The sequence below is a fragment of the Mytilus trossulus genome, chromosome 7 (genome assembly GCF_036588685.1).
Source record: "Mytilus trossulus isolate FHL-02 chromosome 7, PNRI_Mtr1.1.1.hap1, whole genome shotgun sequence".
Taxonomy (NCBI): domain Eukaryota; kingdom Metazoa; phylum Mollusca; class Bivalvia; order Mytilida; family Mytilidae; genus Mytilus; species Mytilus trossulus.
Genome location: NC_086379.1, coordinates 55,059,985 through 55,085,200, shown reverse-complemented (window position 1 = coordinate 55,085,200; position 25,216 = coordinate 55,059,985). Strand labels below are relative to the sequence as shown.

General features: G+C 32.0%; 1 protein-coding gene across 1 annotated transcript in view; it reads left to right on the top strand.

The window, feature by feature from the left end:
- Positions 1-2,378: 2,378 nt before the first annotated feature.
- The window catches only part of LOC134726531 (uncharacterized), a 43,186-nt gene continuing 20,348 nt past the window's right edge, over positions 2,379-25,216 (top strand). The window contains exons 1-9 of the mRNA XM_063590937.1: positions 2,379-2,471; positions 4,775-6,226; positions 7,665-10,132; positions 10,673-10,903; positions 14,473-14,642; positions 15,654-15,821; positions 18,479-18,715; positions 21,669-21,793; positions 24,113-24,274. Coding sequence (XP_063447007.1) covers positions 2,379-2,471; positions 4,775-6,226; positions 7,665-10,132; positions 10,673-10,903; positions 14,473-14,642; positions 15,654-15,821; positions 18,479-18,715; positions 21,669-21,793; positions 24,113-24,274 — 5,106 coding nt within the window. The remainder of the gene's footprint in view (positions 2,472-4,774; positions 6,227-7,664; positions 10,133-10,672; positions 10,904-14,472; positions 14,643-15,653; positions 15,822-18,478; positions 18,716-21,668; positions 21,794-24,112; positions 24,275-25,216) is intronic.

The window sequence follows — 25,216 nt, the reverse complement described above, 5'->3', positions numbered from 1 at the left end:
GCTGTAACTACCATTGGCCTTGGACCATCCTAACATCGATGTGTGGAGAATTAAATGAAATAGTTTTATTTTTTAGTACTAAATGTAAAGGCTGGGTAGCTGCATCGTTTATGAGGAAGAAAAAAAATCAAAGTTTAAACGTAATGTTAATAGATACGTTATCATATGGTAACAAATTTTGAATTAAATTTATACAACTAAACTAAATTGTCTTAACATTTGTAAGAGGCCATTATCGTGTGAAATTTAAGCTATTATAAACTAATTTTGTTCTTATGTCCACTCGATTTTATTTTTTTCTTCTGAAATCGAAATATTGCTGTGTTCCACACTTCGATTATTATTCTCTCGGGAACTAATAGTCCACCAGCAGAGAAATCGATCCAGTGGTGTAAAAAGACAACAACACATTAAAGGTATCAAGTGTCAAACATACTTTTTGGAGAGCTGAAACAAATGACCATTTCAGAATAATTTGTATATAGGAAAGCAATTGTTAAGTCCTTTTAAAATGTATTTACCGAATGACACAATGTACCAAATGTATTAAAATATGTGCATTACGTTAGTACAAAAAAACAGGCAAAGTACTTATAGATAATAATTTTATTATTAAAAACGTAAAAAAAATATAAACCTCTTTGTTGATTATTGTATCAAATTGTCCAAAAATAATCCAAAATAAAAACAAAATTGATTCTAAACCTAGATATGTTTTATTCCAAATTCCTTGGATACTAATAGTGTACAGAAAAAAAGTGTTCTGATGGCAAAACGCAATTTATAATAACAAAAAACATGTTAATAATTTATTAAACTTGAATATATTTTATTGTCGATTAATTGTTGTTGAATTTTAAATATAATGTAATATCCTGAATACAATGATTTTTTTTATTTTTCTAAAACCGGATGTTTTACCATGCCACAACTTTATTTAAAGAATAGACCTTATTATAATAAAAATGAAGTTTTAAAACAATCTTTTTTAAAATGTTCTTCTATAAGATTTTTCGTAAAAATAATTTAAAAATTACTAAACTCTCGCTTGTATGAAAGTCGCATCAAATTCCATTATATTGCGAACGACGCGTGAACAAAACAGACAGACGTATCAGGTTAAAATGTCAAAAATAAGGGTACAGTCGTCAACATTGTGTTTTAATCTTAATCATTGAAAAAACACAGAAAAAATGTAACAAAGAAGCTTAAAAAGGCATTTTGACCAAGCATATTAGCAAAAATTAAAGACAAGAATACACAAATGTACCTGTGTATAATAACACAATCACGGGATGTATAAGTACAGAGCCACGTCATGTATGTATAAAAGAAAAAGAAAAATGCACAAAGACCATCCACACAGCAAAAATGAACGACAAGCATACAACAATGTTGTATCATAGCACAATAACGGGCTGTATAAGTACAGAGCCACGCAATATGTATCGAAGTAACACCAAAGGCATATAGACATTGCACATTAGCAAAATGAAAGACAAGAATAAGAGAATAGCGTACACAATAGCATAATGACAGGATGTACAGGTACCACAAGTATCTTACCCAAAACAAACAAATAGAAGCACAAAAAAGTCATGTATCACATTCAACGACTTCATTTATTGCTTTAACATTGACTCTAGCGTAGAATTACCTGTTTGACGACAGAATGGATCAACGTCACACAGGTAGAGATATGAAATAATTGTGTAGTCCAAAGTATGAAAGAATATAGTCTATAGTTCTTTTTGGCATGCCTTCTGCAGCATGTAAATTCGAAATTTACCTTTCTTTCATGCCGCTTGTCTATATGCTTAATGTGTAGTTCTTCTTCAAAAAGAGCAAATATGAAAGACCAGAATACAAAAATTATAATAGACCAGCTGAATGGCACCTCCGGGTGCACATATTTAATAGATATTTTAGGTCAAAAAGTTTTAGGAAAGGTTGAATTACCAAATAAAAGATGTACTATGCATGCATTTATGTGTTTTTCTTTTCATATTTATGGAACGGTAAATTGATTGCATGTTATTATCATCATAAAGGATTAAAAAAAAGATTTATTTTTGGATATATTTAATGATTTACATTTTGAACAGATAGGACAAAACTTCAATCAAGTCCTTATAGAAACTGCTGCATTGTCAAAATTCATACAATTGAATGACGTAGGTCATTACGAATAAAGTTTAAACACTTAAAACATGTATGTTCTATTGATTGCATTGGTTGAAAGACAATACTTTTAATGCTCCGGAAAATCTTTATCCAGGACTGTATAGACAAATTTGAGTAATCATTGAATTCTTTGAATGATTGAACATCAATGTTTGCTCACACAGAAACATTTAATGCATTGCCTTTGGCTTGAAATGAAATGTTTAAACGGCATTGTAACTAAGACAATACATGCTGAACTAAATATTCGACAGCAAGAACTTCCGCAGGTTGAGCAGGCACTCCTTGTGAGCCTTTTGTTATTTTGTAAAATTCGTCTTCACGATTATTTGTATCATACTGGTCCTATTGGGTTGGAAATAAACGACAACCAGCCTTACTTCAGATCGAGCGCGTGACCAAAAATGTGTAGTTATTATTTGCTTCGAAAAAATGCCTGTACCTTGTCATGAATATAACAGTTCGTCCCTTGATTGATACAGTTTGGTTCTGTCAGTTTTAATCGACGTCCATTTTTAGGATTTTCTTGGCGTTAGGTATTTTTGCTATACATTTTGGTTAATCATACATATTCTTTTTTTCTCATTTTATATACATATAAGTATAAAAATGTTTTAAAATGATTATTTCATGAAAACTGGCCCTATTAATTTCATTTGTAAAAACAGACATGGTTATACTTTTAAATTGGAAAACTAATTGGTCATTATTTCCAATATATATAAAGTTGAGAAAAAATACCAATCAATGTTGATTTATGATTTTAAAGTTAAAATCTAAAAATGAGTGGATGTTATATGATTGCAAATGAAACTACTATCAACTTGATTTAAAAAAAAATTAAATAGTAGTTAAAATTTATTTCAAATCAATAGCAGAAACCGTTACAGAGAGAATATTTAAACAAATTTCATAGCTTAATATCGAATTCAAATAAATTCTCTCATTATTGAAATAGTTAATCATATCGATACTTTTGTAGTTACAATTTTAGAGTATAAAAAACAACGGCTTTGAAAATAAAGTCGCATCATAAATTCAAATTAAGATTTATTAATAAGTAATTCACAGTAATGGTCTTTCATTATGACAAAGAATTTTAATGTATGAGAGAAGAAACTATTCAGTTTGTATATCAATAACATGTCACGCATGCATGTCTACAGATATTCTTATTTTGTTTTCTTATATTTTTTTATATTTTTTTTTTTTGGGGGGGAGGGTGTCTGAAGTAGAACAGTTTTAATTGGATGTAAAGGAACGATTAGCTATTGTAAATCGCAAAAATAACAGTCCGAATGTCAAACATTGTTGAAAGGAATGTACCGCCGTACTTTATATAGGTTTTTTTTCATCAAGTTTTCTAATTATATTTTATTCGTATGCTACCTGTTAGTGTAAATATATATTAAAAAAATAGAAGATGTGGTATGATTGCAAGTCAGACAAATCTCCAAATGAGACCAAAATGACACAGAAATAAACAACTTTAGGTCACCGTACGGCTTCAACAATGAGCTATACCGCATAGTCAGCTATAAAAGGCCCCAAATGACCATGTAAAACATTTTAAACGAGAAAACAAACGGTCTTATTAATGTACAAAAAATTAACGAAAAAACAAATATGAAACACATAAACAAACAACAGCCACTCAATTACACTCCTGACTTGGAACAGGCACATAATTACAGAATGTGGCGGTGGTAAACGTGTAAGCGGGATCCCAACCGTCCTCTAACCTGGTACAGTGATATAACTGTACAACTTCAGAACGAACTATAAAAATCAGTTGAAAAAGGCTTAACTCATCAGATGGAAAAAATACAAGTGGACGTGGCCGGATACTTTTAAGTCTGCATGATTCCAACTGACAAGCGTCTTTTGTTCTTTTTACATTTACATATTCTTTCAAAAGACATGATTGTTAGCGAATTTTTACCAGGGCACTTACATAATAAAGAGCTATGTACTTCCTCTCTTTTTTAAGATTATGTATGTCTTTCGATTGCTACACAAGACTTATATTTCTTTTTAAAATTAATAATAAATTATATTCGCTAAATACGTTAACAATAGCCTACCTGCTAAGCTTTAACAAGCAAATAACCTAGTATAATAAATGGACCTATATTAAGAATCGGATTCATACCACATCTTCTAATTTTGATATTCATATAGAGAAGCATTTATCATTAATTATTTCATAAATTGATAAAATACGGTAGGCAACTTATACACTTTATTTCATCACTTGAGGCCAATGCGTCAATTGAATTTGACAGACTTGGGTAAGCAAAAGCACATTTTTACAGAATACTTCAAAAGCAGAACCTCTTACCATGCATTTAGATTGTGAAATTATATATATACTGTTGGTTTTGAGTTTGTTCAATTTGAAATGTGCCGGCGATTTGTTATTATGTGAAGATAGTGTGATCGGGATGTTACAAAATGTAGTTAATTATGTCTGTGTTAGAGAGGTCCGTGGTTAACATCTTATGTTTTGAAGTTGCGCGAACTTTCAAACAGGTATTATTTTTTTAATATTTTTATTGTGTTTGATATAATTCATATTTTGTTTTTACAGGTCAAAAACAATGTTGTTGAAACTTTAGTTAACAAGGATACACAGTTTAGTGCAATATTAACAGGTGGAAGCAGTGCAGTTGTAGAATGGATTTCAAATTTTGATTCCCTCGTTACATATGGTGTTTGTAACGGAAGTCTAGAGGCAATTGAGACAACCATAGCTTTTCCGTCAGCGCAGAATTATACTTTGACTGTTTTGGTTATCAATAGTTTAGGGCAAAATCTCTCTGCACAGATTGACGTCATAGTTTGGAAACCTGTAGAAGGGTTTTCTTTTAGCATATCACCTACAGTAGCAAGTGTCAACGAAACGATTACATTTACTATATTACTGGACAACAACAACAGATTGCCTATGGGGAATATCATTTTCAACATATCGTTTGGAGATGGAATCAATGATATTAGTTCTGACAACGTTGCGAGTGATTTAACAACAAACGGGATTATTTTCAAACATACTTACGACAAACAAGGAAATTATTCTATTACTTCCTATGCCTACACATCATTAAGCGAAACAAAATTTAGTCGTACAGCCTTTGTTTGGAATAACATTTCACTTCCAACAGCCGTGTCCTACATTGAAATTAAACAAAATGGTTTGTTCCTTTCTGATTACATTACCAATACTCCATTTATGTACTATATTGCATATGGTGATAATAGGAATAAAACCAACTCTCCTGATATCATTACGAATAATCAACCGCTAAATATAAGTGAATGGGATTATAGTTATGCAAGTGAAGGAATTTATGAGATTGAATTTGAAGCTTGGAATCCATTTTACACAGAGAAATGTAAATATATTGTGAAAGTGCAAAATCCAGTACCACTATTAACATTACTACCTTTGGAGACGTCGCCTTTATCGCTCTTCCCTGCAATACCAAGCGGTGTAGATTTCACGTTGAATATGACAAATGAAAACAGCCTTCCACCGACAAACATGACTTGTAAATTTTGCTTTGATTCAAGCACTTGCTCTGCAGGCAAAGATGTTGATTTTTCATCTGATAATTTCTACACGATAAATCATAATTACACAGACACAGGTGAAATGAACATTACTGTTAATTGTTCGAACAATGTCAGCCACGGAATGGTAACCACGAGGATAGAAATGTTACCTGGGATAAAGGATTTTAAGGTAACAAATGGATATGTGTTATCTTTACCGACAAACAATTTTACAACCTCAGAATTCAGTTACTCGCAAGGTACATTGATGTCAACTTTAATCAAAGTACATGCAGACGAGATAATTTATATAACAGGCACTGTTGATAATAACACAAAGACTGGTTATGTTAAAATCAAAGAGGAAAACCTACCAAATGTGTCTTATGGTAGCTATAAAGTGACACTCGAGCTCCACAGCATTTCTGGAGAATTCCATGAAATGATTTTAGCACTTTTCTATGAAGAGCCAATATCTGGTTTTCAAGTAAGTGGTAACACGAATATACTCATTATCGATGGTTTATAAAATATATTCGGAAGTTTAGTTATAAAATTATTTTAATTTTCAAAAGTGCACTAATTGAAATTATGAAATAGAAATACAGGGATTCCGAAACCAGAAGAACTTTATATTCCATCGTCCCTGAAGTTAACATTGGAATATCAGTCTAAATGTGTTAGAGTCTAAAGTTGAGTTTATCAATCAATAAGTTAACCGATACTCTGACATAACTAAATAAAATTTGAAACACCCTTATAAAAACGAATTTTGAGTAAATGAGCTCTGTAAGTTTACCTTTATTACGTATGATGCCTAGATAATGCGGTAACGTTTGTGTCGAAAATAAATTTCCAAACACGTTCAAAACTGTGTCGTAAGAGATTCATACTTATGTCGTTAAATATTTGTTCCCAAACATGAAGTTACGTTTACTCTATGAATTCAAAGTTTGTTTTCCACATAGGCATTATATATATTAAAAAAAAAGTAAAGTTAATTTTATATCTATGAATGGAAAACGAAGGTACCTGGAGTATCTAAATATTTTAGGAGGTAACCTTCAACGTTCTATAAAAAAAAATAATTTAAAGGCAAAATAGGAAAAAATAGAATAGAAATTACAAAAATACCGAACATCGAGGAAAATTCAAAAGTTCATTGCCTCTTCTCCTTATTTTTTGTAATATTTAACAAAACGAATAAGGAGAATGAACAAATTACGACCAGTTAAAATAAAGGTAAATATTCTGGTAAATTTCTCTCTAAAATAGCATGTATATCATGTATAAAATATATAATCATAAAAGAGGGTCGAAATATACAAGAGGGACAGTCAAACTCATAAATCGAAAATAAACTGACAACACCATGACTTAAAATGAAAAAGACAAACAGACAAAAATAGTACACATGACACAACATAGAAAACTAAAGAATAAACAACACGAACCCAACCAAAAATTAGGGATGATCTCAGGTGCTCCGGAAGGGTAAACAGACCATGCTACACATGTGACACCCGTCATGTTGTTTATGTGGTTAAAAATCCGGTAAATAGTCTAATTCATAATTTTTTGTATGCATTTTATACGAAATAACATGTTCGACGTGAAGAACTTTTTTTTTAAATTAACTGATCCATTATCAATATTCATCTGATAAATCGGTATAAGATTCTATTTGAATTTGGAGATTTTAGTGAACGGAAACTAAAAATATTACTTTGTTTTGTTGTAAACATTTCTTTGGTGAAATAATATTACGCTATAAGCAGCCTGTTATGGTTAAATTTGTCAAAATAGCTCAACACCATCTCGTATTATTAATATAACTTTCCTTTCCCCAGCGGCTTAGCCTGACGCAAAAAATTGATAGTTTTTGTTTTTATATTGACATAATATAGTATATGTACGTATTATAGGTACATGAAGAAGCTGATCTGGTCTTAGTGAATAGGGCTACTTCATTTAACGTTAGTTTTACAACAGGCAGTAATGCAGAAGTGGAAATAGTTATCAGGGATACCGAGTCCATATTGGTGTCATGTGAAGGAAATGAACGCATCAATCAAGTCCCTTATCAATACATTGATGCCATAGACTATACCATTAATTCTGTAGCTAGAAATACTATTTCCAGTTCCAACACAGAATATACAAAAGTAAAAACTGTCAAACCTATTAAAGGATTTGACATCGATGGTCCTATAGATCCCATTGATTCTTATACGAACGCTAGTTTGACTGTAAAATTGGATAACTCAAGTCGGTTACCAATGCATAACTTAACTTTGAATTTATACTATGGTGACCTTTTAAACAGTAACATATCATTTAATGAACACTTGACCGATCAAGCTTTGAATGCCGACGGATACGTCAATAGGCATGAATACACCAAGCAAGGAAACTATACCGTGAAGGGTATTATGATGTCTAGTCTAAGTTCACAGACCATGGAGCATGTTGTATATGTATGGGATAATATAACAAACCTACGACTAACATCAAACAGGAGTGCGGTAGTAGACGAACCAATAACTTTCTCCTTCATAAATGTTCCAAGATGTGGGTTTGAATACCAAATTGAATATGGAGATGAAACTGTAGAGCACAGTCCGTCCAATATTCTCTACGAAGACTATACTGAGACCACGTTTTCCCACAACTATTCATCACCGGAAGTTTATGAAGTAAGCGTGACACTTTGGAACCCATTTTTCAAAGTTTTTCATAAATATCTTATAATAATCCAGTACCCTATTGTTGATTTTTACTTGTCACCTCAACCACCTGCAGTACAATATCCTTTTCCAGATGGCGAAGTTATTTTTACGATTAATATGACCAGTAATAATTCAGACCCGACAAATGTTACCTGTCAATTTAGTTATGAAAATGAAATTGTATCTAGTAATGATTCAGTTGATATAACATATAATAAAAACGTATCGAGGATTCATAACTATACCGACGAGGGGTTTAAAAATGTTAGAATTATATGTTCCAATATTGTCAGTAGTGTTACACTTACGACACAGATAGAAATAAAGGAAGTTGAATTAGAGCATTTTACATTTTTGTATCCACCTGTCGTTCCAATGAATATGACATCAAATGCAACTGATATTCCTGTTTCTGTTGAATTTAATATCGCTTTGTTTGAGTGTGTCCGATTTCCACCAGAAGTACAATTTATGTGGAACTTTAATGACTCTTCAAAAGTAACAACACAAAGTAGTTATATTGAACATACGTTTACAGAAAGGAGAAGATATACAATTTCAATTAAGATTTATAACAACTCCGCTGAAACAACTAAGAAACTTGATATTAAAATAGGCGCGGTAGATTTTGATGTTAGTTCATTCCTCGGAGGGGTAGGAATTACGAATTTTACATTTTCTATGACTGGACTTGGCAATGGAGAATATGAACTCTTTCCTGGTATTGATACCGTGATACAAAAACAACAACTAAATGAAAACGAAGGCGTTAACATCTACAAAGTTTATGTCGATTGGGGATCATTCTATCCAAGAATAATTGCTAGAAATGAAAATTTTACTGAGTTCCTTTACTTTCATGAACCTATTGTTGTCGACTATAACATGTCTGTCATGCAAATTGACATGCCAAAAACTCTAAAAATGCCGAATCCGGGTAAAGTTAATGTAACAGCATCTCTAGTTGGTACTACAATTCCACTTCCAATTACGTCATGTACATACGACATGCAAGATTTTATTGATTTTTCTGTTGTGACTTTAACACACAATATTACCTATACTAGTCCTATGATATATACTTTTGAATATTTAACTCTTGGAGACCATGATGTGACTATCAATTGTTCAAATAATTACGACACCTTTGTTTATCAGAGTACGATTACAGTCACAAACAAATGTTTTACAATTGAAGGAATCTTTGATCGACAATATGCCAGACCTACTACACCAATGATAGTGTACACAACGGAAAATTTTGATTTAGCAAATCGAATGGGGGTTCACTGTTCAAATCAGACAATAACGTTTAATTGGGATGTGTATCGTATTATAGAACCAGAGAATAAACAACGTATAAATAATACGGGGAATGAGGCTGATCAAGCTAACAGAGGAGCATACAGATTTTCTAAAGGAAAATTCAAGGAGGGGTTATATGAAATATTTCTTAATGTTTCGTTATCAACAACATGGATTCCAGAGAGAACGTATCTGAGGTTTATAAGGCCTGCTCCAATTGCATTTATAGAAGGTGGATTTCAGAGGACCAGTAAACTTTCTAATAAATTTCTAACAATAGATGCTTTGACATCATCTTATGACATTGGTCTTGGATATGGTGGGAATGTAGATTTAAACTTCACTTGGACATGTTACCGGTAAGTTATTCTTTGCAATTGCGAAAAGTGTCTCCCCCTTTTATTTTATTTTTCATTACGCAAATATAAGAAAAGTAAAAGCTTCAGACGTAGATCCAGTGGAGTATTATGGAGGTGGCATCACCCCTTACCGTTTTTTGTTAGATAACTAATGCTAATGTATGTTGACACTGGTATGTTCCTACTTTTATGTGACGAGCGTGCGTTCAAACCTTCCGTTTTAAAAATGACTGGATCGACGCCTGGGTGTTACCTATTAAAGAGGCATAAGCATGTTGATCTATGAAAAACAATTTATTTTATTCTTGTTTCTTATTGTTTTTATTTTTTACGACTTTCGTAATATATTAAGTCTAATGTTTCCTGTTATCAATCATTGTTCAATGAGTCATTTAATTTTAAGAAATGGCCTTCACATCTGACATTTTGATATACATTTCACAACATTAAACCAATATTCTTGAATTTGCTTTGAATAAAATAATGATTCAACCATCAAATCCTTATGAGAAATAAAAAAAATGTTTTTTGTTTTCGTAGAATAAATGCGTCCGACTTGGATGATTTGGCAAACAAATATGAGGAAGATGGTTATAGAAACACATCCTGTGAAATAAATGAAACAACGCGTGGTATAGCAAATTTAACATTTGAAGAAGGAATTCAGCAAGGTTACATAGTAACAGTCAAGGTTATTTTGGAAAATGTATTTGCAGAATACACTCAACTGACTATGACGGTCGATGGGATTAGCCCCGATATATACATTCGGTAAAGTATGACAATATGATGAAATTATTATTTAAATATTGTATGTGCACTTGAGTTACTCAGTTAAAAATCATATAACCAATAACCATTTTAAAGTAGCAAAAACTGTTTTGTGTTTGTAATGAAACCAATGGTTCATTTCAAAAATTGAATCCAGTGTCAAATTTTCAAATAATTGTGCAGTTGCTTTTATAGAGCGAGTGGATATAACAAAGTTTATTGAACGGTATCTGACTAATTTATATTTCAAATTGTATTACACATTTATGGTAAACAAAGGAGTGATAGATAGTGGATACAAAATGAAAATTTATAACCACTTACGTACACACACAAAATTCACTTCCAAATTTTGCTGAGCCAATGATGCAACTTTTCTTTCCTATATTTTTTTTTTTTTTGGCAAGACTTGCAGATCTAGATGATGCACCAAAAGTTAAATACATTTGAGGTCATTTAGTTTTTGGTCTTTTGAATTTGAAAATGTAAAAGTAATATAAATCAACTAAATAACATTATCTAGATGTTCAAAAGACAGTTGTCTGTTTGAAATCAGTATTTATATTTTTGAATTTCGTCTAACATATTTACATTAGGCCGTAAACTTCTATCATGTAGTCAAAATTTAAGAAAAAAACTGTTAAATTAGCCACATCTTGAAGTCGTGGTATTAATACTTTGATAGGAACAACAGCTTTACGCAAACAAAGACATTTGCTACAAATATATTAAAGAAATATGTTAAAGATGTGATAGTAAGTATAATCACAAAAAAACTGAACTCTAAGGAAAATCCAATCGGAAGGTCCATAATCACATGGCAAAATAAAATAACAAAACACATCAAAAACGAATGGACAATAACTGTCATATTCCTGACTTGATACAGGCATTTCCAAATGTACTTATTTTTTTGGGACAAGCTATTACACCTTTACATATTTTAAGGTGGTACCCAACACTTTCACTAAAATTAATTTGGCTTCGTTTAATTTTCATAAAATTTGGACAATGTACTTACTTTGACCCTTAAACAAAACTATTAAAATTTCAAAAAATTTGAACCAACCCCCGTTTTGTCAGAAAAATTACACTGGTTATATAGCAATTTGACAAACACCAATTTTGATTACAAGACAACGTAATTAAAACGTTTAGCTGACTTTACAGAGTTATCTCCCTGTAGTGTTAGGTACCACCTTAACTAAAATTTATGCATGACATATCTATTTTAGGTCAAAACTTATATTTTGATAAGATACCCCGTGTGATCCTTTTATCCTTAGGATCATAAACAACAATTAATATATTTATGGTTGGTCATTCGTAGACATTTCCTCAGATAAAATTGTATAAGACTCTGCTGGAATGGATATTTTGAATGGTTTTTTTTTCAAAAATATAATACAAAAAAATGGATCACTGTGCGATATTGCAAACTACAAGTCGTGAAAAATGCTAAAATTTAAATAGATTGTTTATTAAAAAAAAAAAATTTGTGAAAAAAAAACTGCGAGGTCGAATTTTGAAATAAAACACGACAAGATAGGTTTCGAAATATGCTTTTTGAAATTTAAAAGAAAAATGGTGTCACTTACCTTGTTTGATTACCACAGTTAATCATTAAAATTATTTTCTATCATTTCTTTTTTTTTTTTTTTTAAATAACCCTTTAAATTATCTACCCTTAAAAGGCTTAGGTGAAAATTTGTTTCAAATAAGCACAAATAAGTCATTTAATTTCTTTTATTCCAATTAACAGTCTAACCCATTTAATCAAAGTTTTGGACTATTTAGAACTACTTTTTCACAATCCAAGATGGCGGTATAAGTTAATCTACGTAAACGCTGTGTAAAATAAACCTTAAGATTCTAAAATTTTCTAAAACGTCCTTTTTACTCTGATTTTTTTCTCCCATTTGGTCCTAAGATTCATTTTTGTCATTATTTTTTATCGTTTTAGCGTCGCCAATTGCTAGAACAAGTTTATTTAATGCTTTACTCAATTCGTCATTCATTTCACCCAACCTATTCGTCCGTCGAAACATGTCGAATGTACCTACCTGCATAGTCCTTATTTAGCCCGGAGACACATAGAGCAAGGACCAGATATTTGCACTTATCTCTGCTCTGTGCTTTCTTATCTATTTCGCCCCAGCTGATTCCATGTACCTATAAAAATAAAACTGAGAATTGAAATGGGGAATGTATCAAAGAGACAACAATCCGACCATAGAAAAAACAACAGCAGAATGTTACCAACAGGTCTTCAATGTAACGAGAAATTCCCGCACCCGGAGCCGTCCTTCAGCTGGCCCCTAAACATATATATACTAGTACTAGTTCAGTGTTAATGAACGCCATACTAATTTCCAAATTGAAACTAAAATTAAAATAATACAAGACTAACAAAGACCAAAGGCTCCTGACTTGGGACAGGCGCAAAAATGCGGTGGGGTTAAACATGTTTATGAGTTCTCAACCCTCCTTTTATAGCTCTAGCCAATGTAGAAAAGTAAACGCAAAACAATACGTACATTTAAAATTCAATTCAAGAGAAGTCCGAATATGATGTCAGAAGATGTAACCAAAGAAAATAAACAAAATGACAATTATACATATATAACAACAGACTACTAGCAGTTAATTGACATGCCAGCTCCAGACTTCAATTAAACTGATTGAAGGATGATGATTTCATCATATGAATATCAGGCACAATCCTTCCCGTTAGGGGTTTAGAATCATACCATCATAACATATATGAGAAGAACATTATCCGTGTCATGCCAACAACTGTTTTTTTTTAATAAATGTGTTTAGTCCGATGCAAAGACCCTATAGTTTGATTCAATAACTCAATTGTTTTCAAAATTGTTAAAACTATCCCAAGCGATTACTCAAATATTTGTAGATTGCAAATTCACATATACTTTATTTGACTCAGTTAAAAGAGGGACAAAAAATACCAGGGACAGTCAAACTCATAGACTGAAAACAAACTAACAACGCCATAGCTAAAATTAAAAAGACAAACAGACAAATAATAGAACAGAAAACACATCATAGAAAACTAAAGACTAAGCAACACGAACCCCACCAAAACTGGAGGTGATCTCAGATGCTTTCAATTATGTTCCCAAATAATCATGCAACTTAGCCAAAAAGTTATATTAACGAGTATTGGTTATTCGTGTCGATCATAGCACCATCAGTTTCTTTAATTTGATTTGAGCTTACAAAAATGGAAGTAAATAAAAGATACTCTAATCATCTGTGTAAGACAGGTTCTAGTTTCTCGGTGTTCCTGATTGTTGCATTATTTAAACCATGGTTGATCTGTTGGATGTTTTAAACAACAATATGTGACGTAAAACTTCCTGATTTTGTAAATCGTTTGCGCAGGTAATACTTTCATATGTAATTTGAAATATAGTATTTAATGAAAAGTTTGTTCTCCAAGGTTTTAGACGTCGGCCTGTATTATTGATGTTATTTATATTCTAAATTTACTTTAGTATTCAAGTATCACACTTAGTACATGTAAGAGTTTTAGTCGTTTATTTCAGGTGCAAACTCAACTGTGATTCGAAATACGCTGTTACTGCTCACTCTATATGGGAAGTTGTTTGCATTGATTGCGTTAGTGCACCTACATACATGTGGAAGTTAAATGAACAAGATAATGTCACTTTGTACTGGTCAGAAGTTTCAGGGACAGAATTAAAAACGAAAACAGGTAAAGAAAAAATACATTTAATATGTACTTGTTTTGCTACTATTTACATGTTTAACAAGTATAGGTTGCAAGTGCTCGATGTCAAAATTCTGTTTTATTTTTCAGAAAAAGTTCTGAAAATGTTATACAATATATTTGTAATATGATCATTAAGATGGTACCTAACACTACAGGGAGATAACTTTGTAAAGTCAGCTAAACGTTTTAATAACGTTGGGTTGTAAAAGGAATATTAAGCTTCTCAATGATCAAAATTGGTGTTTGTCAAACTGCTATATAACCAGTGTAATTTTTCTGACAAAACGGTTGGTTCAAAATATTTGAAATTGTAATAGTTTTGTTAAAGGGTCAAAGTAAATACTTCGACAAAATTTTTTGAAAATTAAACGAGCAAAGTTAAACTTTAGTGGAAGTGTTGGGTACCACCTTAAATAATATAAATTCCACATTGATAAATATGTATGTAGTATCAATATCTTGTTTCTATCGAATTTTGTTGTAAATTTTAAACCCATAGACCACCTTTCAGATCATTGTATTTCCGTCAAAAATTTGGTTTGAGTTTACATCCTTCGTGCATTATTGGTCATTGTTACTTCCTTTCCCATGTTGAACAAGCAGCTGAACAAATATAATGCTTTATTGCACGAAGTTTTCGGCGAATTAAATTTTATAATTGATAACAAGAAGTGTTGGCATTTGCGAATTTTGATTAACTATCTACGGAGCAAACATGATTTAGTTTATCTTCCATAATGAAAACGCATGGTGAAATTTAATAGTGCAGGTATACAGTCGATCTGGTAAATGACATACTAAAGCCACAAATTATTAACGAACTTTTCCGATGAAGGACATAAGAAAAGAGGTATATTTAATCATGACTCGAATTTGGCCTTGTAGTCTTAAAACTTTCTTCAATATTATAGTCGGAATGAAAATTTGAGCTCAAAACACCTTTTTTAGTATTATTAATTTCCGTGTTTGACTTATCTGAACTAAATATTTCAGGTTGCACAAAGCAGTCATTCGACATAGAGGATTTCAGTTTAACACAGGGTAAACATTACAGAATAGAAGTATCTGTAACAGATACGAATGGAGAAGGACAAGCTAAATGGTCATTCTTTACTAATGCGATTCCGTATGATGGTGTCTGTAAAGCAGTAAATCATACAAGTATGACAAGTAGAAATATAAGAATACAACTACAACTACAACCTTATTATCTTAAATAAAAAACTAAAAGTATAAAATGCCAGTACCAATTCAGGAATATAACAATTGTTATCCATTCATTTGATGTGTCTGTGCTTTTGATTTTGCCATTTAATTAGGGACTTTCGCTTTGAATTTTCCTTGAAGTTCAGTATTTGCGTGATTTTACTTTTAATTGTGCTATGTTATATACCTGAGGCACCTGATGGCATAATCTTTACGTCGAAGGCTTAAATTAATAATTTCTTCCGAAGATTATAAAAATAAAGGCTTAAAAAATTATGACATCTATTGCAAATGTATGACTGGTCTACATTAAGACCTCCTGATGAAGGTAAATATAGAAACTTTCCTGAGTTGAGACCTATCAAAAGTACCAGGTTTAAAAATTTTATCGCCAGACGTGCGCTTCGTCTACATAAGACTCATCAGTGACGCTCAGTTTAAAATAGTTTTAAAGAGACCGAGTACAAAGATGAAAAGGACCCAGAATTTTTAAATGTTGTGCAAAATACGGCTAAGGTTATATGTGGGATTAGAAAATCTTGAGTATTTTGAAAAATTCATATTTGCGAAAAAAGGAAATTTATAAAGATGACCATATAATTCATATTCATGTCAACACCGAGTACTGACTGGGCTGGTGATGGCATCGGGGACAAAATGTCCACCAGCGGTGTCATCAATCCAACAAAATTAGTAACGTGTTTGGTTTTTTTTTAATATGAAAAAATCTGCGAACTAGGCACAATATTTGTTTTCTCTCACTTTTAATGATGATTAACAGTGAATCTATTTGTGAAAAAGAACTCATTCATTTAGTTAATGTTTTAACAGAAGGTTGGTTATTATTGACTCCTGTTGAATATATTAATTTTGTTGTCACACGTGTCTTCGTTGTATATTAAATTATCATTACAAATATCTACATTGCATAGCGTCATGATCAAATCAGTGTTCCAGATTAATGAATGTTTTCAATTCAGGGTTCCACTTAGTTCATAACAATCGACACGAGAAAACGATGCCACTAAATAAATGATATCCGATAAAAAACGAATTGAAGAAAACATTTCGTTTGAAATTTAGTGGATACATTCAATTTTACTCACTTAAAATCTTACTAGAACAGGTTTTATTTTCTAAAATATACATAATTTCAAGAGATTAGGTTATATTATCAAAATACAAAACTCCAAGGTAATTTTAAAAATGGAGAAACGATAAAACCTAACAAACGGTATATATCAACCAATAAAACGAACGGATATTCCCGACTTTGTACCCCCATTGTCTGATAACCCTACTTTGTTAAACATGGCTATATAAATGGCAAAACATTCCGCTTGTGTGAAAGTGTTTTTATAGGTTAGTTATATTAACCAAATTTGGTGAGCTACCCGAACAGACATCATTGGTTCATGTGATAATTGGCACTCAGTAGACACACTTTTTTTTAAATATACACACAGTTACAACACAACTGACTTGTATTTGCAGCTTGCAGTTTCAACTCATTCTGCTTTACGAATTCTAATGATTTTGTCAGAAAAATTATCATATAAGACTAAATTTGAAATCGAAATTTTAAATTGTATATTAAAAAAGATGAAAAGGCAAATGCTCATTCTAATATGACGTGCTTCGTTCGCTTTGTAAACAACACTGTGATAAAATTCTCGATATATCTATACTTAGCGCAGACTTCGTGGTTTACATGATAATGGCTGTTACAATATACTTCCCACGTAAATCCACATGTATTGAAACATATTTGTAAACCCTTTGCCGATTTTATTGTTTGAAAAATTGCAATTAGAAAAAGACAGAATCACTTTTATTCTTATTCGGATGCATAATAAAAAGAAGTAATGCAAAAGGCCTCGGAGAAACCAACAAAATAAAGATAAAATAAAATTCCGAGAAAGTCTATTAATGTTTTTGGCGCTTTTAAGTCATTTCAAAACATGACGTCATACAAAATGAAAACGCTAGAGTTGAAAGTTTTCTGTTACGTGAACCATTGAAGTGTTGTTTACTATTGTATTAAAATTGATTATGAAGGTAGGTTTTGTTTGATTTTCTATTCTATTGCATTATTCGCATATTTACTTATTTCAGCAAGTCAATATGGCGGCTCCTTAGTTACGGAATGTCAAATTTTGATTTGACGGTAGCTTACGAGAAAACATGTAAATCAAAATGACAATTGTTGGTTTTGAGAATGAAACAGATTTTTATTTTAGCGGTTGTTCACGAAATAATCCATGCAAGCTACGGATTTATTAGAATGTTTTAGCTTTATTTAACAGGGAGTAAAAAAAAAAACAGCCACACACACAGCTTTACCCACCCTCGCTTCAGTTTTTTTAATGGTCGTATTTTTCCTACTAGAATCGAAATAATTCATGGAAGCCAGAGATTATTGGAAACTTACACATGGCCTGGGTCGTGATATACGGTAATTTTATCCCTCGCTAACGCTTAGGATAAAATTCGAATATCACGGCCCAGGCCATGTGTAAATGTCCAATAATTTATGGCTTCCATGAATTATTTCTTAATCATTATCAGCATGAAATTTGTTATGATAATAGTTTAAAAGTAAATCTATACAGTTCTAGGTCGCCCTCCAACAGAAGAAGAAATAGATGAAAATATCGTGCCTATGGGAAAGGCATTTTCTACGAAATTTGCAGTTTATTGTTTTAATTGGAAAGATGAAGCGAATCGAACAGAACGAGATGCATCTAAAGACATCAAGGAACCATTAATGTATGAGTACATCATTGTTCAGTATCATAAAGGAAGTAACGATTTTGATTTGAGCACCAATACATCAATTTACAAAGGAGGTAATTAGTTTCAGCTATATTTGTAAAATTATAGAAGTAGAATATGAAGAAAATTATATGTGAGGTATACATCTATGAATTAAAGGTCAAATGTTTGAGCGTTCCGGGTGAAGAATCCAGGAAAAAATAATTCGGATGAGCGATAGTTGTTTAAGCGTTATTTTTTTTTGTAAGCCTGTTCGTATATTAAAACACTCCAACAGGTCAATGAATGCATATATTCATAATATATTCAGTACAAAATACAGCAATTTTGTATATCTAATAAAGGTTCTTTTTTCCAGTCTGTATCACCTACCCTGTATCGCATACCCTGTATCGCATACCCTGTATTTCATACACATATGTGTAATGAGCGGAAGTACACAAGCCATAATTCCCACCCGGGCTGATAACCCATATGAGGTGCACCTAGTGCACAAAACCCATAATAGTGCCTCTCGTGCAAGTTACTCCCGGTATTTCCGGTATCGGTTGTTTACTTTTCCATTGTGACGTTAGATGTTTTTTATGACGACGTCAAAATTTACGGGAATTTTTGTTGGGATAGTTTAGTTCTTGCTTAATTATGCCATTGACAATTATGAATCATGTTTTAGTACAACAATCATGGAGTAATGATGATCATAGAACTCTTCCAAATTTGCAATGTTTCAAAATGCCTCTTCAATAGATAGGAAATGTTATCATAATTATATAACGTGACGGTACCCAAATTCCACATATTTTGACAGTTTTTTCACCTACGTTTTTTTATGATCTAGAAATAAATGTCCTTAATGTGTTTATTTTGTAGCCCTATCCTTCTTTATTGTATAGGTACACCAATTTCATTTTTAATCCAAATGGAAATATAAAAAAAATTGGTTTGAATCAACCTCCAAACTGTCCGTGATTCTGTAATGAGGAGTACCCAAGTTGCATCCATGCTTAAATTCTCATCGTCAAAAGTCGAATAACCGAGCTTTTGTTTAATTTCTTCAAATATTTTGAACAATTAGATATTAGTCCATGCTTACTCTTCATATTTTACGAAAGGATACTTATAATAAATTGTATTTGCCAATTCAAAAAAGATGACGTTTTGATGACGTCGCATGATGACGTTTTCGGACATTTTGCTTTTTCAGTAAACAGTCCATCTGTTGATAAATACTGTGAACGTTTTGTGTATATCTAAATATGTTTACCTATGTTGAAAGACGTACATAGTATCAAATCATAAAATTACAAATTGTTTAGTCTCTAGGAAATCTTTGTAAGATTTCCGTTGCTATTCTTACTGAATAGGTGCAATTTGGGTACTCGGTGCAATTTGGGTACCCTTACGTTATGGAGGTAGTAATGCTGTTGTTGGATAATTACTGTATATTTGATTTTATAAAGTTTTTGACTGTTTTAGTTATTGCATTTGCTTATTTGCCTTACATAAAACTATTGTCGGAAGTATATGATAAAGTGATTAATACATGGCTTTTTCAATATCAGCCTGGTTATCATCCCTCGACCCATATCAGCACCTCGACTCCGTCTCGGGCTGATATGGAGGTATCGGGAGGATACCCAGGCTGATATTGAAAAGGCCATGTATTAATCTCTATATATCCGTTTAGCATACCCCGTATCGCATAGCTAATTCCGTATCGCATACTCCGTATCGCACACCTGGCGTGACGTCATAAATCAAATACGTCAACGTTTGAACTATGCGTCTAGTTGCTTGGCATAGGAAAAAGTTAGTTTCGTCTCAAGAATGTCATATCATTTCAACAAAAATCGATATTTTTCAAAAAAATGTTGCCCCATAACTTTATGAGCAATTTTTATATAAAAAAAAGATACAATAAGTTTTTTAGTGGGAACTCACTTTTGTCCATTGACGATTAAATGAACAACAAGGTAGGTCGTATTCTACAGGAGGGAACAGAAGACAGTATCGTTCTGGAATGCTTAAAAAGCTTTTAAATAAATGGTCTTAACGTTTCATAGCTCTATATTAAGCATGTATTACAGTTTTAGGGAACATTACGATGTGGATATTAAGCAAATAAAGAAGTCTATAAAAAATACCGGAAAATCCTTATGTTCTTTTCTTGATAACATTTTTGGACGATTTAAAAAAAAACGTACATCATATGAATCTGATTCTATTTAAATATAAGATCAACAGAATAATACATGAAAAAATCCGTATCGCATGCTGTATAACCTCTAGAAACCCGAGGGCTGATTTTGGTTTCTCTTGGTGAAACAGCATGCTTTTCGGATTTTGCCATGTATTATTCTATATTTATCCTACATTTAGTAGTAAATACAGTAGTTTTGAACATTTGATAAATAACCTGCTGCGCACCCTATATCATACTCTTAATCAAACCCCAACCTTTTATCGCACCCAACTGGTTTTTTTTTATTTTAACATAAATTCCGTTTTAATTTATGCAACCTTCTTCAGAAATTCATTGTTTGGCATGTGAAGTCAAAAACGTCGAGTTATCATATTTCTGACAAACGAAATGCAACTATAAAAAAGAATTCAATGAAATACGATCCAAAACACACATAAAGCACAATGATCAAAATATTTATAAAACAACAGCATGCAAATTGTAAGGTCACCCAGGTGCTTCGGATGAGTAATTACGTAGCTCTTTTAAGCTTTTAAAACAAGACAAAATTAGAACTGAAGGTAGCCCAAGTACTAGGGATCAGAAAGCAATTCATATATACTCTCCTATGTATTTATATATGATAAAGCGTATAAAACATGGCAAAATCTGTATCACATGCCATATCACTCTCGACCAATATCATCTCTTTGACCTAAAGGCCCCCTGGCTGATATTGGTATCTCGGGATGATACGGCATATGATACGGATTTTGCCATGTATTATTCTTTTCAATTTAGATAAAATAAATATAACAATTAAAAATGATTTTTCTTGTATAAAGGAGAGAGTACAGCAACTGACCTGCGATTACCTGCCGGAAGTCCAGATTTCGATTATACTGTTGGCTTGTTTGTAAAAATAATTGATAGGTTTGGAGACTATGAAACAGTAAACTGGACTGTAAACGTAAGTAACTGATTGCAAGAATTCATTGAACTGAGTGTCAGGGCAAAATATTTTTATGAATGGTAGTTTTGACATTTGCTGAAAAGGAAAAAAAATGTTTTACCAATCTCTTCAAGCAAAGTATACTTCAATAGGGGTTGCATGAATGATGATACTGGTAGAGCTGACACTGTTGACCATTCGAACGCACCTTAGTTTACTCTTGGAATCACTGAAGTGACAGTAATTTACGAAATGAGCATCCAGTGCATTAACATTGGTAACGTCAATGTCTTTACTTCAGTTCGGTAGGAGTTTATATCGCTCATTTATGGGGATTTATAAAAGCAATGAAGAGTTAAAAGTAATCATTTAGTGAAATTATTTCCGAAGTTATCAGTATCAATTACGCTGTATTTAGACGTAAGGGGGCTTGAAAATTTTATAGTGTCGCCTTACAACTGTTAAATAAGTATCAAATCCGAAAACCATAGTGTTTACACAATATGCCTGATAAATACAAAGGGAGTTTATCAATTCCTTTTTTGTCCTATTTAAGTTCATTACGGATTTTATCGGGAAATTATATAAAAATAAAAATTGTGCTTTAAATATCGATGATTGTATATAAACTCATCATATACTCAAAAGTTTAAATTTTGTACGACAGACGGGTTTTGTCGACAAAACCCTGAATCGATGCACTCTATTAAGAGCATTGGGGAATCAAAATTCAGAAAGGGTTGCCAAACACATCTATGGTGTTCTATATTTGGGTAGATGATCTTTAGCATTTTTAAAACTTTAAAGCTTGGTGAACAGTTAAGTTATAATTATGACCATATCAAAGATATTGTATGTCAAAAAGAGTTAAAATATTTCTTCTCTATATGTGTTTTTTTTTTCGAAAAAAATATCTTAATAACCCACATGTTCGATTCAGAATAAGCTCATTGGATGGTGGTTTAATGAGAAATATCTTATGAATATTTTAATTCCTTATTCAAATACGACTTTGAAGACTTGAATCAAATACGAATTTCTTTTTCACGATTTTTTATTTTAACTACAGTAACAGTAATGGTCCTTTCGGCAACTCGTTTGAAACATTAACATCTGTATCGCTCTGTTCATATATGAATAGACCAATAATCTATGAAAATTGAGAATGGAAATGAGGAATATGTCAAAGAGACAACTCGATCAAAGAGCAAACAACCCTGGGCCACCAATGGGTTGTCAACTCTGCGAGCAAATCCTGCACCCAGAGGTTTTCCGCAGCTGGCCCCTCAGTAATATTTATTATTTATTTTAACACTTGAGCGAGTGTCTTCCATCAGATCGATATCATATTACGGAATATTGTCGAACGTACGCTAGTAGTAATTCGTTTACCATAGTGAAATATCAGTGTTCACTACAATGTTTCTATTGACGTGACCACATACCCGTCCTCTTTTTTCTTGCGTGTGACATCACAAAATGAGACTCATTTCCGAATCTGTACATAGCATGCGTAACACAATTGTTGTCACTTGTATATCAGGATCTGTTTACTCCCACAGGGTACATTGAATCATCCATTTTCAATCTGTTAATGTCTGTATTACGACTGTCATACAAGTGAGAGGTTTAGCTAGCTATAAAACCAGGTTCAATCCACCATTTTCTACATTAGAAAATGCCTGTACCAAGTTAGGAATATGACAGTTGTTATCCATTCGTTTGATGTGTTTGGACTTTTGATTTTGGATTTTCCTTTTTGAATTTTCCTCGGAGTTCAGTATTTTTGTGTTTTTACTTTTTACCGGTATTTTTGTGATATATAGTATCACTTTTGGCTAGTCTTTTTTTCTTAAAAAGAACATATTGTAAATTTAATTTTCATATTCATTCATATTCAAGAGTTATGAAGTTTATATATACAATGATTTACAAATTTGGTCATGTCTTATGGTAATGTAAGAGACAATTGACAATCCGCTATTGGGTGATTCCTTATCCTTTGATTTAACTTTTCAACATATTATACATAAGATTATGCATACGTTACACGACGGGTGTAATAAGTGAAGCAGGATCCTTCTAGAGCATTGGTTTTTTTTTTTTTAATTTTATGAATAACATTGTTAGTTTCTCTCGTCGAGTATATTCCGCCTTAATTGTTTTATTATTTCCTAATACAGACATTAAAGAGCTAAAAGATTGGGTGTTCTAATTATTGTTTTTATATCTCACTGTATTATATTATAATTTTTGTAAAACGCATGTCATCATAAAAAAATAATTTACTTACTTACTTATTTTACATCAGCACCCTTTCGTATTTTAAATTAACAGGTAACAAGAGATGAATCACTCGAACCAACAAATGTAGAAGGTGCAAATAAATTGTTTGGTGAATATGATGACAGTTACAACATCACAAAAGCAGGCGGAAATGACATCGCTGTTCTAAGGTTGATTTCATCAACGGCGAGCATGTACAGTAATATATTACTGGTAAGAAATAAGTTTTTATATATTTTTTATACATAGCGCTCTTCGACTGTTTCGGTATTTATACATCCTGGACTTTTTACCATTCGGCTATGAATGTTCCTGACGAATGAATATTCAGAAGAGCGTCTAGGACCCATGAAAGCTTTCATTTTTTATGGAATCAGGTCAATACCGCTCCTGGTGGACTATCAGTCCCCGATGGTATCATCAACTCAGTGGTCAATACTACGTTACTGACATAATTTATAACATACCATTAAAAAGGGACGAAAGATACAAGAGGGACAGTCAAACGCATAGATCGAAAATAAACTGACAACGCCATGGCTTAAAATGAAAAAAACAACAACATACAAACAGTACTACACATGACACAATATAGAAAACTAAAGAAAAACCAACACGAACCCCACCAAAAACAAGAAGTGATCTCAAGTGCTCCGGGAGGGTAAGCAGATTCTGCTCCACATGTGGCACCCGTTATGTTGCTCATGTTATAGTAGCACTCCACAGTTAGAAAATCAAATTAAAAATGAGCCACACAATGTTTTATCATCTCCTATTCCTGGATTTTTAATGCATTTAATTAACTGTTTGTGTTGTACATGTGGATGTGCATATGTATGTAATCAGTATATTCCCTAGATTTGAAATTTCAAAAGTTAAAAGAGTGAAAATTAATTCCTTTTATGTGTATCCATGGCAACATCTGCATTTATTTACCAATCACAAAGTTCGTGCGATAAAAAGTTGGAAAAAAACATTACAATAATTGCCCGACCAATGTATGGTAGGGACATGCAAATACGGACTGTCATACAGAAAACGGCCTATATTACATACATTACATAATGTTGATGTTCATATAAACCCAATACAAAGGCTATTTTAATACTCAGTTATCCAAAAATGAATTTTATTGCACACTAGCTCTCATATTTG